This window comes from Panulirus ornatus, chromosome 16 (assembly GCF_036320965.1).
Source record: "Panulirus ornatus isolate Po-2019 chromosome 16, ASM3632096v1, whole genome shotgun sequence".
NCBI lineage: Eukaryota > Metazoa > Arthropoda > Malacostraca > Decapoda > Palinuridae > Panulirus > Panulirus ornatus.
Genome location: NC_092239.1, coordinates 45,021,752 through 45,037,263, shown reverse-complemented (window position 1 = coordinate 45,037,263; position 15,512 = coordinate 45,021,752). Strand labels below are relative to the sequence as shown.

At 39.0% G+C, this 15,512-nt stretch overlaps 1 protein-coding gene across 1 annotated transcript in view; it reads left to right on the top strand.

Annotated features, from left to right (window-relative positions):
- The window catches only part of LOC139753923 (glutamate receptor-like), a 67,487-nt gene that overhangs the window by 37,665 nt on the left and 14,310 nt on the right, over positions 1-15,512 (top strand). The window contains exon 10 of the mRNA XM_071670881.1: positions 3,779-3,959. Within this exon, the coding sequence (XP_071526982.1) occupies positions 3,779-3,959 (181 nt within the window). The remainder of the gene's footprint in view (positions 1-3,778; positions 3,960-15,512) is intronic.

The following is a 15,512-nucleotide window of genomic DNA, read 5'->3' as shown; positions in this document are numbered from 1 at the left end:
CTTTCTCCATTCAAACTTACCTCCCAATTGACTTGACCCTCAACCCTACTGTACCTAATAACCTTGCTCTTATTCACATTTACTCTTAACTTTCTTCTTTCACACACTTTACCAAACTCAGTCGCCAGCTTCTGCAGTTTCTCACATGAATCAGCCACCAGCGCTGTATCATCAGCGAACAACAACTGACTCACTTCCCAAGCTCTATCATCCACAACAGACTGCATACTTGCCACTCATTCCAGAACTCTTGCATTCATATCCCTAACAATCCCAGGATGTCAAGAGAAAGGTGCAGGAGGTGAAACAGAGTTGAGGTGAGATAGTATCATTAAATTTTAGGGAGAATAAAAAGATGCTTTGGAAGGAGGTAAATGAAGTGCGTAAGACAAGAGAACAAATGGGAACATCGGTGAAAGGGGCAAATAGGGAGGTAATAACAAGTAGTGGTGATGTGAGATGGAGTTGGAGTATGTATTTTGAAGGTTTGTTGAATGAGTTAGATGATAGAGTGGCAGATATAGGGTGTTTTGGTCGAGGCGGCGTGCGAAGTGAGTTGGTTATCGAGAATCATTTGGTAAACAGAGAAGAGGTAGTAAAAGCTTTGCGGAAGACGAAAGCCGGCAAGGCAGCGGGTTTGCATGGTATTGCAGTGGAATTTATTAAAAAATCTGTTAACTGTGGTGTTGACTGGTTATTAAGCATGTTCAATGTATATATGAATCATGCTGAGGTGCCTAAGGATTTGCGGATACATTCGTAGTGTCATTGTACAAAGGCAAAGGGGATAATAGTGAGTGTTCAAATTACAGAGAAATAAGTTTGTCAAGTATTCCTGGGAAATTATATGGGTGGGTATTGATTGAGATGGTGAAAGCATGTAAAAAGCATCAGATTGGGGAAGAGCAGGGTGGTTTCAGAAGTGGTAGAGGATTTGTGGATCAGGTGTTTGCTTTGAAGAATGTACGTGAGAATTACTTGGAAAAGCTTTTGTATTTGCTTGTCGCCTTTATTGATCTGGATAACGCATATGGTAGAGTTGATAGAGATTCCCTGTGGAAAGTATAAAGAACACATGATGTGGGAGGCAAGTTGCTAGAAGCATTGAAAAGTCTTTATTTAGGAAGTAAGTCATGTTTACGAGTCTGAAGAGAGGAAAGTGATTGGTTCTCAGTAAATGTCGGTTTACGGTAGGTGTGCGTGATGTCTACATGGTTATTTACTTTGTTTATGGATGGGGTTGTTAGGGAAGTGAAAACAAGAGTTTTGGTAAGAGGGGCAAGTATGCAGTCTGTTGTGGCTTAGATGACTTGGGAATTGAGTCAGTTGTTGCTCGCTGATGATACAGCGCTAGTGGCTGATTTGGGTGAGAAACTGCAGAAACTGACGACTGAGTTTGATAAAGTGTGTGAAAGAAGAAAGCTGAGAGTAAATATGAATAAGAGCAAGGTTAATAGGTACAGTAGGGTTGAGGAACAAGTCAATAAGGAGGTATGTTTGTATGGAGAAGAACAGGAGGAAGTGAAGTGTTTTAGCTATCTGAGAGTGGATTTAGCAGTGGATGGAACCATGGAAGCGGACCTGAGTCACAGGGTAGGGGATGTGGCGAAAGTTGTGAGAGCGTTGAAAAATATGTGCGAGGCGAGAACATTATCTCGGAAAGCAAAAATATGAATGTTTGAAGGAATAGTGGTTCCAACAATGTTATATGGTTGTGAGGAGTTGGCTATAGATAGATTTGTGCGGAGGAGGGTGGACGTGCTGGAAATGAGATGTTTGACGACAATATGTGGTTTGAGTTGGTTTGATCGAGTATGTAATGAAAGGGTAAGAGAGATGTCTGGTAACAAAAACAGGTTGGTTGAGGGAGCAGAAGGGGGTGTTTTGAAATGGTTTGGTTACATGGAGAGAATGAGTGAGGAAAGATTGACAAAGAGGATATATTAGTCAGAGGTGGAGGGAACGAGGAGGAGTGGGAGACCAAACTGGAGGGGGAAGGCTGGAGTGAAAAAGATTTTGAGCGATCAGTGCTTGAATATGCAGGAGGGTGAAAGGTGTACAAGGAATAGAGTGAATTGGAACGATGTTGTATACCGGGGTCTCTCTCTCTCTCTCTCTCTCTCTCTCTCTCTCTCTCTCTCTCTCTCTCTCTCTCTCTCTCTCTCTCTCTCTCTCTCTCTCTCTCTCTCTCTCTCTCTCTCTCTCTCTCTCTCTCTCTCTCTCTCTCTCTCTCTCTCTCTCTCTTTATATATATATATATATATATATATATATATATATATATATATATATATATATATATATATATATATATATATATATATATAAAGAGAGAGAGAGAGCAAAGGATGTAAGGGGAGTGGGGAAGGAATTGGATGTATTTAGGGAAGCAGTGATGAATTGCCCAAAAGATGCTTGTGGCATGAGAGGCGTGGGAGGTGGGAAGATTAGGAAGGGTAGTGAGTGGGTGGATGAAGAAGTAAGAATATTAGTGAAAGAGAAGAGAGAGGCATTTGAACGATTTTTGCCGGGAAATAGTGCAAATGCGTGGGAGATGTATAAAAGAAAGTGGCAGGAGGTCAAGCGAATGGTGCAAGAGGTGAAAAAGAGGGCAAATGGGAGTTGTGGTGAGAGAGTATCATTAGATTTTGGGGAGAATAAAAAGATGTTTTGGAAGGTGGTAAATAAAGTGCGTAAGACAAGAGAAGAAATGGGAGTACCGGTGAAGGCGGGTAATGGGGAGGTGATAGCAAGTAGTAGTGATGTGAGAAGGAGATGGAGTGAGTATTTTGATTCTTTGTTGAATGTGTTCGATAATAGAGTGGCAGATATAGAGTGTTTTGTTCGATGTAGTGTGCGAAGTGAGAGGGTTCGGGAGAATGATTTGGTAAAAAGAGAAGAGATAGTGAAAGATTTGCGGAAGATGAAAGCCGGCAAGGCGGTGGGTTTGGATGGTATTGAAGCGGAATATCTTGAAAAAGTGGGTGACAGTGTTTGACTGGTTGGTAAGGATATTTGATGTATGTATGGCTCTTGGTTAAGTGCCTGAGGATTGGCGGAATGCATACATAGTGCCATTGTACAAAGTCAAAGGGGATAAAGGTGAATGTTCAAATTATACAGGTATAAGTTTGTTGAGTATTCCTGGGAAATTATTTGGGAGGGTATTGATTAAGAGGGTGAAGGCATGTACAGAGCATCAGATTCGTGAAGAGCAGTGTGGTTTAAGAAGTGGTAGAGGTTGTGTGGATAATGCCTCTCATGATCTTTCTTCTCATGACCAGGTGCATAGGCACAAATTATCACCCATCTCTTTCCAACCACATTCATCTAGAATTTACTCTCTTACACTCGGTCGCATACTCTCAGAGCCCCTGCTTCAGGAGTAGTGCTACTCCCTCCTTAACTCTTGTCCGCTCACCAACCCCTGACATTATTCCTAAGACTTTCCCGAACTACTCTTTCCCTTTATCCACCAGGTTCTTTTTCATATATGTTGTTAGGAGAGGTACTGTGCTTTGATAACATTACTTCTTTTAATTTTGTTTCCGTCGCGTGCTTAATGATATGAAATGCCAAAAGGAAAACAATCTTTTTCTACTCACTTTTCATTTTTTTACCCATTTTCTAGAGATACATATCCTTTAAGACAGATGTAGGATTGATCATTTTCCCCTCTTCGAAATGACATTCGTTTCACGTGTTGGAGATTTATAGTATTGCAAAATACAGAAAATTATACATATTTACTGGTTTACCTTTTCATGCACTTTTCAAGACTGCAAAGACTGGTGTTTTCCGAGAAGTTGGTGACTCAGAGAAGGAAGGACGCATCAGGTTTGCGAGGGGTTATGAGTACTACTGGAGCATGGACACTCTGGTCAGGCAAGGTGACCACGTCATAATGGCAGAGACCCTGTACGGGATTGTGTTACAGGGACAGGATTTCTCAAACACAGGTATGTACTTACTCGCTATGGTACGGATTTTCCTCTACTTACTCGCAATAATACTGATTTCACTCTGTTAACATTTTCCATTTGCCCAGATTCCTTGCTTTTTTGATTTATGCTCTTTGAATACAATTAATCTAGTACTCAAGGATAAACCAGCGATGGATACGCGGTAGTTGATAAGAGTGACTTAACGCATCTTGGTATAAACTTAGCAAGGATATCATTAGATGCGGAACGGTGAATGTCATCAGAAAAATGTTCGTAGCTCCTTGTGGAATCTCTCTTGGAGTCATTCTGATAACATGGTCCGGGAAGTAACGCCGCAGTGGGCTACAGGACTGAAACTGGTCCTGGATTGAATTCAGTTGAATACAGACACATACACCGACACACACACACACACACACACACACACACATATATATATATATATATATATATATATATATATATATATATATATATATATATATATATATATTCATTTACTTTGCTTTGTCGCTGTCTCCCGCGTTTGCGAGATAGCGCAAGGAAACAGACGAAAGAAATGGCCCAACCCACTCCCATACACATGTATATACATACACGTCCACACACGCAAATATACATATATACACATGCATATAATTCATACTGTCTGCCTTTATTTATTCCCATCGCCACCTCGCCACACGTAGAATAACATCCCCCTCCCCCTAATGTGTGCGAGGTAGCGCTAGGAAAAGACAACAAATCCCCCATTCGTTCACACTCAGTCTCTACCTGTCATGTAATAATGCCCGAAACCACAGCTCCCTTTCCACATCCAGGCCCCACAGAACCTTCCATGGTTTACCCCAGACATTTCATATGCCCTGGTTCAATCCATTGACAGCACGTCGACCCCCGTATACCACATCGATCCAATTCACTCTATTCCTTGCCCGCCTTTCACCCTCCTGTATGTTCAGGCCCCGTTCGCTAAAAATCTTTTTCACTCCATCCTTCCAACTCAAATATGGTCTCCCACTTCTCTTCGTTCCGTCCACTTCTGACATATATATATATATATATATATATATATATATATATATATATATATATATATATATATATATATATATATATATATATATATATATATATATATATATTTGTCGCATTTATATATATATATATATTCCCTGGGGATAGGATAAAAAGAATACTTCCCACGCATTCCTCACATGTCGTCGAAGGCGACTAAAGGGGACGGGAGCGGGGGGCCAGAAACCCTCCCCTCCTTGTATTTCAACTTTCTAAAAGGGGAAACAGAAGAAGGAGTCACGCGAGGAGTGCTCATCCTCGTCGAAGGCTCAGATTGGGATGTCTAAATGTGTGTGGATGTAATCAAGATGAGAAAAAGGCGAGATAGGTAGTATGTCAGAGAAAAGGAACCTGGATGTTTTGGCTCTGAGTGAAACGAAGCTCAAGGGTAAAGGGGAAGAGTGGTTTGGGAATGTCTTGGGAGTAAAGTCAGGGGTTAGTGAGAGGACAAGAGCAAGGGAAGGAGTAGCACTACTCCTGAATCAGGAGTTGTGGGAGTATGTTATAGAGTGTAAGAAAGTAAATTCTAGATTGATATGGGTAATACTGAAAGTTGATGGAGAGAGATGGGTGATTATTGGTTCATATGCACCTGGGCATGAGAAGAAAGATCATGAGAGGCAAGTGTTTTGGGAGCAGCTGAATGAGTGTGTTAGTGGTTTGATTGCACAAGACCGGGTTATAGTGATGGGTGATTTAAATGCAAAGGTGAGTAATGTGGCAGTTGAGGGAATAATTGGTGTACATGGAGTGTTCAGTGTTATAAATGGAAATGGTGAAGATCTTATAGATTTATGTGCTGAAAAAGTACTGGTGATTGGGAATACCTGGTTTAAAAAGCGAGATATACATAAGTATACGTATGTAAGTAGGAGAGTTGGCCAGAAAGCGTTATTGGATTACGTGTTAATTGATAGAAGCACGAAAGAGAGACTTTTGGATGTTAATGTGCTGAGGTGCAACTGGAGGGATGTCTGATCATTATCTTGTGGAGGCGAAGTTGAAGATTTGTGGGGTTTTCAGAAAGAGGGTGAAGAGAGTGGTGAGAGTAAGTGAGCTTGTGAAGGAGACTTGTGTGAGGAAGTACCAGGAGAGACTGAGTACAGAATGGAAAAAGGTGAGAACAAAGGAGGTAAGGGGACTGGGGGAGGAACGGGATGAATTTAGGGAAGCACCGATGGCTTCCGCAAAAGATGCTTGTGGCATGAGAAGCGTGGGAGGTGCGTTGATTAGATAAGGTAGTGAGTGGTTGGATGAAGAAGTAAGATTATTAGTGAAAGAGAAGAGGGAGGCATTTGGACGATTTTTGCAGGGAAAAAATGCAAATGAGTGGGAGAGGTATAAAAGAAAGAGGCAGGAGGTCAAGAGAAAGGTGCAAGAGGTGAAAAAGAGGGAAAAAGAGAGTTGTTGTGAGAGAGTATCATTAAATTTCAGGGAGAATAAAAAGATGTTTTGGAAGGAGGTAAATAAAATGCGTAAGACAAGGGAGCAAATGGGAACTTCAGTGAAGGGGGCTAATGGGGAGGTGATAACAAGTATTGGTGATGTTAGAAGGAGATGGAGTGAGTATTTTGAAGGTTTGTTGAATGTGTTTGATGATAGAGAGGCAGATATAGGGTGTTTAGGTCGAGGTGGTGTGAAAAGTGAGAGGGTTAGTAGTAATAATAGTAATAATAATAATAGTAATAGTAATAATAGTAATAATAATAGTAATAGTAATAATAATAATAATAATAATAATAATGATAATAATAATAATGCTGTCAGTGGATTGAAGCAAGGCATGTGAAGCGTCTGGGGTAAACCATGGAAAGCTGTGTAGGTGTGTATATTTGCGTGTGTGGACGTATGTATATACATGTGTATGGGGGGGGGTTGGGCCATTTCTTTCGTCTGTTTCCTTGCGCTACCTCGCAAACGCGGGAGACAGCGACAAAGTATAATAATATAAAATAAAAAAAAAACAAATAATAATAATAATAATAATAATAATAATAATAATAATGATAATAATAAAATAATAACAATAGTAATAATAATAATGATAATAATAATAATAGGAATAATGATGAATAATATAAAAATAATAATAATAAAAAAATGTATATATATATATATATATATATATATATATATATATATATATATATATATTTTTTATTATTATTATTTTTATATTATTTATCATTATTACTATTATTATTATTATTATCATTATTATTATTACTATTATTATTATTTTTATTATCATTATTATTATTATTATTATTATTATTATTATTATTATTATTATTATTACAATTATTATTCTTATCATTATTATTATTATTGTCGTTAGTGTTACCATAGCCCACGCCTCGCAATAATACAACATTGTTGGAACCACTATTCCTTCAAACATACCCATTTTTGCTTTCCGAGATAATGTTCTCGACTTCCAAACATTCTTCAAGGCTCCCAGAATGCTCGCCCGCTCCCCCACCCTATGATTCACTTCCGCTTCCATGATCCACTCCCAGATATCTAAAACACTTTACTTCCTCCAACTTTCTCCATTCAAACTTACCTCTCAATTGACTTGACCCTCAACCCTACTGTACCTAATAACATTGCTATTATTCACATTTACTCTTAACTTTCTTCTTTCACACACTTTACCAAACTCAGCCACCAGCTTCTGGAATTTCTTACATGAATCAGCCATCAACGCTGTATCATCAGCGAACAACAACTGACTCACTTCCCAAGCTCTATCATCCACAACAGACTGCATACTTGCCACTCTTTCCAAAACTCTTGCATTCACCTTCCTAACAAACCCATCCATAAACAAATTGAACAACTATTGAGACATCACACACCCCTGCCGCAAACCTACATTCACTGAGAACCAATCACTTTCCTCTCTTCCTACACGTACACATGCCTTACATACTCGATAAAAACTTTTCACTTCTAACAACTTGCCTCCCACACCATATATTCTTAAATCTTTCACAGAGCATCTCTATCAACTCTTTCATATGCCTTCTCCAGATCCATAAGTGCTACATACAAATCCTTTTGTTTTTCTAAGTATTTCTCACATACATTCTTCCAAGCAAACACTTGATCCACACATCCTCTACCCCTTCTGAAACCACACTGCTCTTCCCCAATCTGGTGCTCTGTCACGCCTTCACCCTCTCAATCAATACCCTCCCTATATATATATATATATATATATATATATATATATATATATATATATATATATATATATATATATATATATATATATATATATATATATATATATATATATATATATATATATATATATATATATATATATATATATATATATATATATATATATATATATATATATATGGAAGGCATGTACAGGGTGATTTTTGGTGCATATGCACATGGGCATGAGAAGAAAGATTATGAGAGGCAAGTGTTTTGGGAGCAGCTGAATGAGTGTGTTACTGGGTTTGATGCACAAGACCGGGTTATAGTGAAGGGTGATTTGAATGCAAAGGTGAGTAATTTGGCAGTTGAGGGAATAATTAGTATACATTTGGTGTTCAGTGTTGTAAATGGAAATGGTGAAGAGCTTGTAGATTTATGTGCCGAAAAATGACTGGTGACTGGGAATATCTGGTTTAAAAAGCGAGATATACATAAGTATACGTATGTAAGTAGGAGATATGGCCAGAGAGCGTTATTGAATTACGTGTTAATTGATAGGCGCGTGAAAGAAAGACTTTTGGATGTTAATGTGTTGAGAGGTGCAACTGGAGGGATGTCTGATCATTATCTTGTGGAGGCGAAGGTGAAGATTTGTAGGAGTTTTCAGAAAAGAAGAGGTATTGTTTGGGTGAGGAGAGTAGGGAGAGTAAGTGAGCTTGGGAAGGAGACTTGTGTGAGGCAGGAGGGACTGAATACAGAATGGAAAAAGGTGAGAACAAAGTTGGTAAGGGGAATGGGGGAGGAATGAGATGTATTTAGGGATGCACCGATGGCTTGCGCGAAAGATGCTTGTGGTATGAGAAGAGTGGGAAGTGGGTTGATTAGAAAGGGTAGTGAGTGGTGGGATGAAGAAGTAAGATTATTAGTGAAAGAGAAGAGGGAGGCATTTGGACGATTTTTGCAGGGAAAAAATGCAAATGAGTGGGAGATGTATAAAAGAAAGAGGCAGGAGGTCAAGAAAAAGGTGCAAGAGATGAAAAAGAGGGCAAATGAGAGTTGGTGTGAGAGAGTATCATTAAATTTTAGAAGGAATAAAATGATGTTCTGGAAGGAGGTAAATAAAGTGCGTAAGACAAGAGAGCAAATGGGAACTTTAGTGAAGGGGGCTAATGGGGAGGTGATAACAAGTAGTGGTGATGTGTGAAGGAGATGGAGTGAGTACTTTGAATGTTTGTTAAATGTGTTCGATGATAGAGTGGCAGATATAGTGTGTTTTGGTCGAGGTGTTGCGGAAAGTGAGAGGGTTAGGGAAAATGATTTGGTAAACAGAGAAGAGGTAGTAAAAGCTTTGCGGAAAATGAAAGCCGGCAAGGCAGCAGGTTTGGATGGTATTGCAATGGAATTTATTAAAAAAGTGGGTGACTGTATTGTTGACTGGTTGTTAAGGTTATTTAATGTATGATTCATGATGAGACGCCTGAGGATTGGCGGAATGCTTGTATAGTGCCATTGTACAAAGGCAAAGGGGATAAGAGTGAATACTCAAATTACAGAGGTATAAGTTTGTTCAGTATTCCTGTTAAATTATATGGGAGGGTATTGATTGAGAGGGTTACGGCATGTACAGAGCATCAGACTGGGGAAGAGCAGTGTGGTTTCAGAAGAGGTAGAGGATGTGTGGATCAGGAGTTTGCTTTAAAGAATGTATGTGAGAAATACTTAGAAAAGCAAATAGATTTGTATGTAGCATTTATGGATCTGGAGAGGGCATATGATAGAGTTGATAGAGATGCTTTGTGGAACGTATTAAGAATATATGGTGTGGGAGGCAAGTTGTTGGAAGCAGTGAAAAGTTTATATCGAGGATGTAAGGCATGTGTACGTGTAGGATGAGAGGAAAGTGATTGGTGCTCAGTGAATGTAGGTTTGCGGCAGGGGTGTATGATGTCTCCATGGTTGTTTAATTTGTTTATGGACGGGGTTGTTAGGGAGGTGAATGCAAGAGTTTTGGAAAGAGGGGCAAGTATGATGTCTGTTGAGGATGAGATAGCTTGGGAAGTGAGTCAGTTGTTGTTCGCTGATGATACAGCGCTGGTGGCTGATTCATGTGAGAAACTGCAGAAGCTGGTGACTGAGTTTGGTAAAGTGTGTGAAAGAAGAAAGTTAAGAGTAGATGTGAATAAGAGGAAGGTAATTAGGTACAGTAGGGTTGAGGGTCAAGTCACTTGGGAGGTAAGTTTGAATGAAGAAGAACTGGAGGAAGTAAAGTGTTTTAGATATCTGGGAGTGGATCTGGCACCGGATGGAACCATGGAATCGGAAGTAAATCTTAGGGTGAGGGAGGACGCGAAAATTCTGGGAGCCTTGAAGAATGTGTGGAAGTCGAGAACATTATCTCGGAAAGCAAAAATGGGTATGTTTGAAGGAATAGTTGCTACAACAATGTTGTATGGTTGCGAGGCGTGGGCTATGGATAGAGTTGTGCGCAGGAGGATGGATGTGCTGGAAATGAGATGTTTGAGGACAATGTGTGGTGTGAGGTGGTTTGATCGAGTAAGTAACGTAAGGGTAAGAGAGATGTGTGGAAATAAAAAGAGCGTGGTTGAGAGACCAGAAGTGGGTGTTTTGAAATGGTTTGGGCACATGGAGAGAATGAGTGAGGAAAGACTGACCAAGAGGATATATGTGTCGGAGGTGGAGGGAACGAGGAGAAGTGGGAGACCAAATTGGAGGTGGAAAGATGGAGTGAAAAAGATTTTGAGTGATCGGGGCCTGAACATGCAGGAGGGTGAAAGGGCGGTCAAGGAAAAGAGTGAATTGGATTGATGTGGTATACCGGGGTTGACGTGCTGTCAGTGGATTGAATCAGGGCATGTGAAGCGTCTGGGGTAAACCATGGAAAGTTGTGTGGGGCCTGGATGTGGAAAGGGAGCTGTCGTTTCGGGCATTATTGCATGACAGCTAGAGACTGAGTGTGAACGAATGAGGCCTTTGTTGTCTTTTCCTAGCGCTACCTCGCACATACGAGGGGGGAGGGGGATGGTATTCCATATTTGGCGAAGTGGCGATGGGAATGAATAAAGGCAGAAAATGTGAATTGTGTGCATGGGTATATAAGTATGTGTCTGTGTGAGTATATATGTGTACATTGAGATGTATAGGTATATGTATATGCGAGTGTGGACGTGTATGTATATACATGTGTATGGGGGTGGGTTGGGCCATTTCTTTCGTCTGTTTCCTTGCGCTACCTCGCAAATGTGGGAGACAGCGACAAAGCAAAATAAATAAATAAAATATATATAGATATATATATATTTTATATATATAAATATATAAATATATAAATATATATATATACATATATATATATATATATATATATATATATATATATATATATATATATATATATATATATATATATATATATATATATATAAATATATATATATATATATATATATATATATATATATATATATATATATATATGTGTGTGTATGGGGGTGGGTTGGGCCATTTCTTTCGTCTGTTTCCTTGCGCTACCTCGCAAACGCGGGAGACAGCGACAAAGCAAAAAAAAAAAAAAAAAAAAAAATATATATGTATATATATATATATATATATATATATATATATATATATTTTATATATATATATATATATATATATATATATATATATATATATATATATATATATATATATATATATTTTTTTTTTTTATACATTGTCGCTGTCTCCCGCGTTTGCGAGGTAGCGCAAGGAAACAGACGAAAGAAATGGCCCCCCCCCCATACACATGTATATACATACATCCACACACGCAAATATACATACCTACACAGCTTTCCATGGTTTACCCCAGACGCTTCACATGCCTTGATTCAATCCACTGACAGCACGTCAACCCCGGTATACCACATCGCTCCAATTCACTCTATTCCTTGCCCTCCTTAGAGTGAATTGGAGCGATGTGGTATACCGGGGTTGACGTGCTGTCAGTGGATTGAATCAAGGCATGTGAAGCGTCTGGGGTAAACCATGGAAAGCTGTGTAGGTATGTATATTTGCGTGTGTGGATGTATGTATATACATGTGTATGGGGGGGGGTTGGGCCATTTCTTTCGTCTGTTTCCTTGCGCTACCTCGCAAACGCGGGAGACAGCGACAAAGTATAAAAAAAAAAAAAAAAAATATATATATATATATATATATATATATATATATATATATATATATATATAGAATATATATATATATATATATACATATATATTTTTTTTTTTTTGTATATATATATATATATATACATATATATATATATATATATATATATATATATATATATATATATATATATATATATATATATATATATATATATATATATATATATATATATATATATATATATATATATATATGGTTTGGATGGTAGTGCAGTGGAATTTATTAAAAAAGGGGTGACTGTATTATTGACTGGTTGGTAAGGTTATTTAATGTATGTATTACTCATGGTGAGGTGTCTGAGGATTGGCGGAATGCGTGCATAGTGTCATTGTACAAAGGCAAAGGGGATAAGAGTGAGTGCTCAAATTACAGAGGTATAAGTTTTTTGAGTATTCCTGGTAAATTATATGGGAGGGTATTGATTGAGAGGGTGAAGGAATGTACAGAGCATCAGACTGGGGAAGAGCAGTGTGGTTTCAGAAGTGGTAGAGGATGTGTGGATCAGGTGTTTGCTTTGAAGAATGTATGTGAGAAATACTTAGAAAAGCAAATGGATTTGTATGTAGCATTTATGGATCTGGAGAAGGCATATGATAGAGTTGATAGAGATGCTCTGTGGAAGGTATTAAGAATATATTGTGTGGAAGGCAAGTTGTTATAAGCAGTGAAAAGTTTTTATCGAGGATGTAAGGCATGTGTACGTGTAGGAAGAGATGAAAGTGATTGGTTCTCAGTGAATGTAGGTTTGCGCCAGGGGTGTGTGATGTCTCCATGGTTGTTTAATTTGTTTATGGATGGGGTTGTTAGGGAGGTGAATGCAAGAGTTTTGGAAAGAGGGGCAAGTATGATGTCTGTTGGGGATGAGAGAGCTTGGGAAGTGAGTCAGTTGTTGTTCGCTGATGATACAGCGCTGGTGGCTGATTCATGTGAGAAACTGCAGAAGCTGGTGACTGAGTTTGGTAAAGTGTGTGAAAGAAGAAAGTTAATAGTAAATGTGAATATGAGCAAGGTTATTAGGTACAGTAGGGTTGAGGGTCAAGTCAATTAGGAGGTAAGTTTGAAAGGAGAAAAACTGAAGGAAGTAAAGTGTTTTAGATATCTGGGAGTGGATCTGGCAGCGGATTGAACCATGGAAGCGGAAGTGGATCATAGGGTGGGGGAGTGGGCGAAAATTCTGGGAGCCTTGAAGAATGTGTGGAAGTCAAGAACATTATCTCGGTAAGCAAAAATGGGTATGTTTGAAGGAATAGTGGTTCCAACAATGTTGTATGGTTGCGAGGCGTGGGCTATGGATAGAGTTGTGCGCAGGAGGGTTGCTGTGCTAGAAATGAGATGTTTAAGAATACTTCCCACGTATTCCCTGCGTGTCGTAGAAGGCGACTAAAAGGGGAGGGAGCGGGGGCTGGAAATCCTCCCCTCTCGTTTTTTTTTTTTTCTCCAAAAGAAGGAACAGAGGGGGCCAGGTGAGGATATTCCAAAAAAGGCCCAGTCCTCTGTTCTTAACGCTACCTCGCTAACGCGGGAAATGGCGAATAGTTTAAAAGAAAGAAAGAAAGAATATATATATATATATATATATATATATATATATATATATATATATATATATATATATATATATATATAAAACTGAAAGTTGATGGAGAGAGATGGGTGATTATTGGTGCATATGCACCTGGGCATGAGAAGAAAGATCATGAGAAGCAAGCGTTTTGGGAGCAGCTAAATGAGTGTGTTAGTGGTGTTGATGGACAAGACCGGGTTATATTCATTTGTGATTTGAATGCAAAGGTTAGTAATGTGGCAGTTGAGGGAACAATTGGTATACATGGGGTGTTCAATGTTGTAAATGGAAATGGTGAGGAGCTTGTAGATTTATGTGCTGAAAAAGGACTGGTGATTTTGAATACCTGGTTTAAAAAGCGAGATATACATCAGTATACGCATGTAAGTAGGAGAGATGGCCAGAGAGCGTTATTGGATTACGTGTTAATTGACAGGCGCGCGAAAGTGAGACTTTTGGATGTTAATGTGCTGAGAGGTGCAACTGGAAGGATGTCTGATAATTATCTTGTGGAGGCGAAGGTGAAGATTTGTATGGGTTTTCAGAAAAGAAGAGAGAATGCTGGGGTGAAGAGGGTGGTGAGAATGAGTGAGCTTAGGAAGGAGACTTGTCTGAGGAAGTACCAGGAGAGACTGAGTACGGAATGGAAAAAGGTGAGAACAACGGACGTAAGGGGAGTGGTTGAGGAATGTGATGTATATAGGTGAGCAGTGATGGCATGCGCAAAAGATGCTTGTGGCATGAAAAGCGTGGGAGGTGGGCAGATTAGAAAGGGTCGTTAGTGATGAGATGAAGAAGTCAGATTATTACTGAAAGAGAAGAGAGAGGAGTTTCGACGATTTTTGCAGGGAAATAATGGAAATGAAAGGTAGATGCATAAACGAAAGGGGTAGGAGGTCTAGAGAAAGGTGTAAGAAGTGAAGAAGGGGGTGAATGGGAGTTGGAGTGAGAGAGTATCATCAACTTTTAAGGAGAATAAAATGATGTTTTCGAAGGAGGTAAATAAAATGTGTAAGACATGGGAACATATGGGAGCTTCAGTGAAGGAGGCAAGGGGAGAGGTGATAATAAGTAGTGGTGAGGTGAGGAGATGGAGTGAGTATTTTGAAGGTATATTGAATGTGTTTGATAATAGAGTGGCAGATATAGGGTGTTTTGGTCGAGGTGGTGTGCAAAGTAAGAAGGTTAGGGAAAACGATTTGGTAAACAGAGAAGAGGTAGTAAAAGCTTTGCAGAAGAGGCAGCGGGTTTGGATGGCATTGCAGTGGAATTTATTAAAAAAGGGGTGACTGTGTTGTTGACTGGTTGGTAGGATTATCATTGTATGTATGACTCATGGTGAGGTGCCTGAGCATTGGCGGAATGCTTGCATAATGCCATTGTACAAAAGCAAAGGGGATAAAAGTGAGTGCTCAAATTACAGAGGTATAAGTTTGTTGAGTATTCCTGGGAGGTTATATGGAAGGGTATTGATTGAGAGGGTGCAAGCATGCAGAGAGCATCAGATTGGGGAA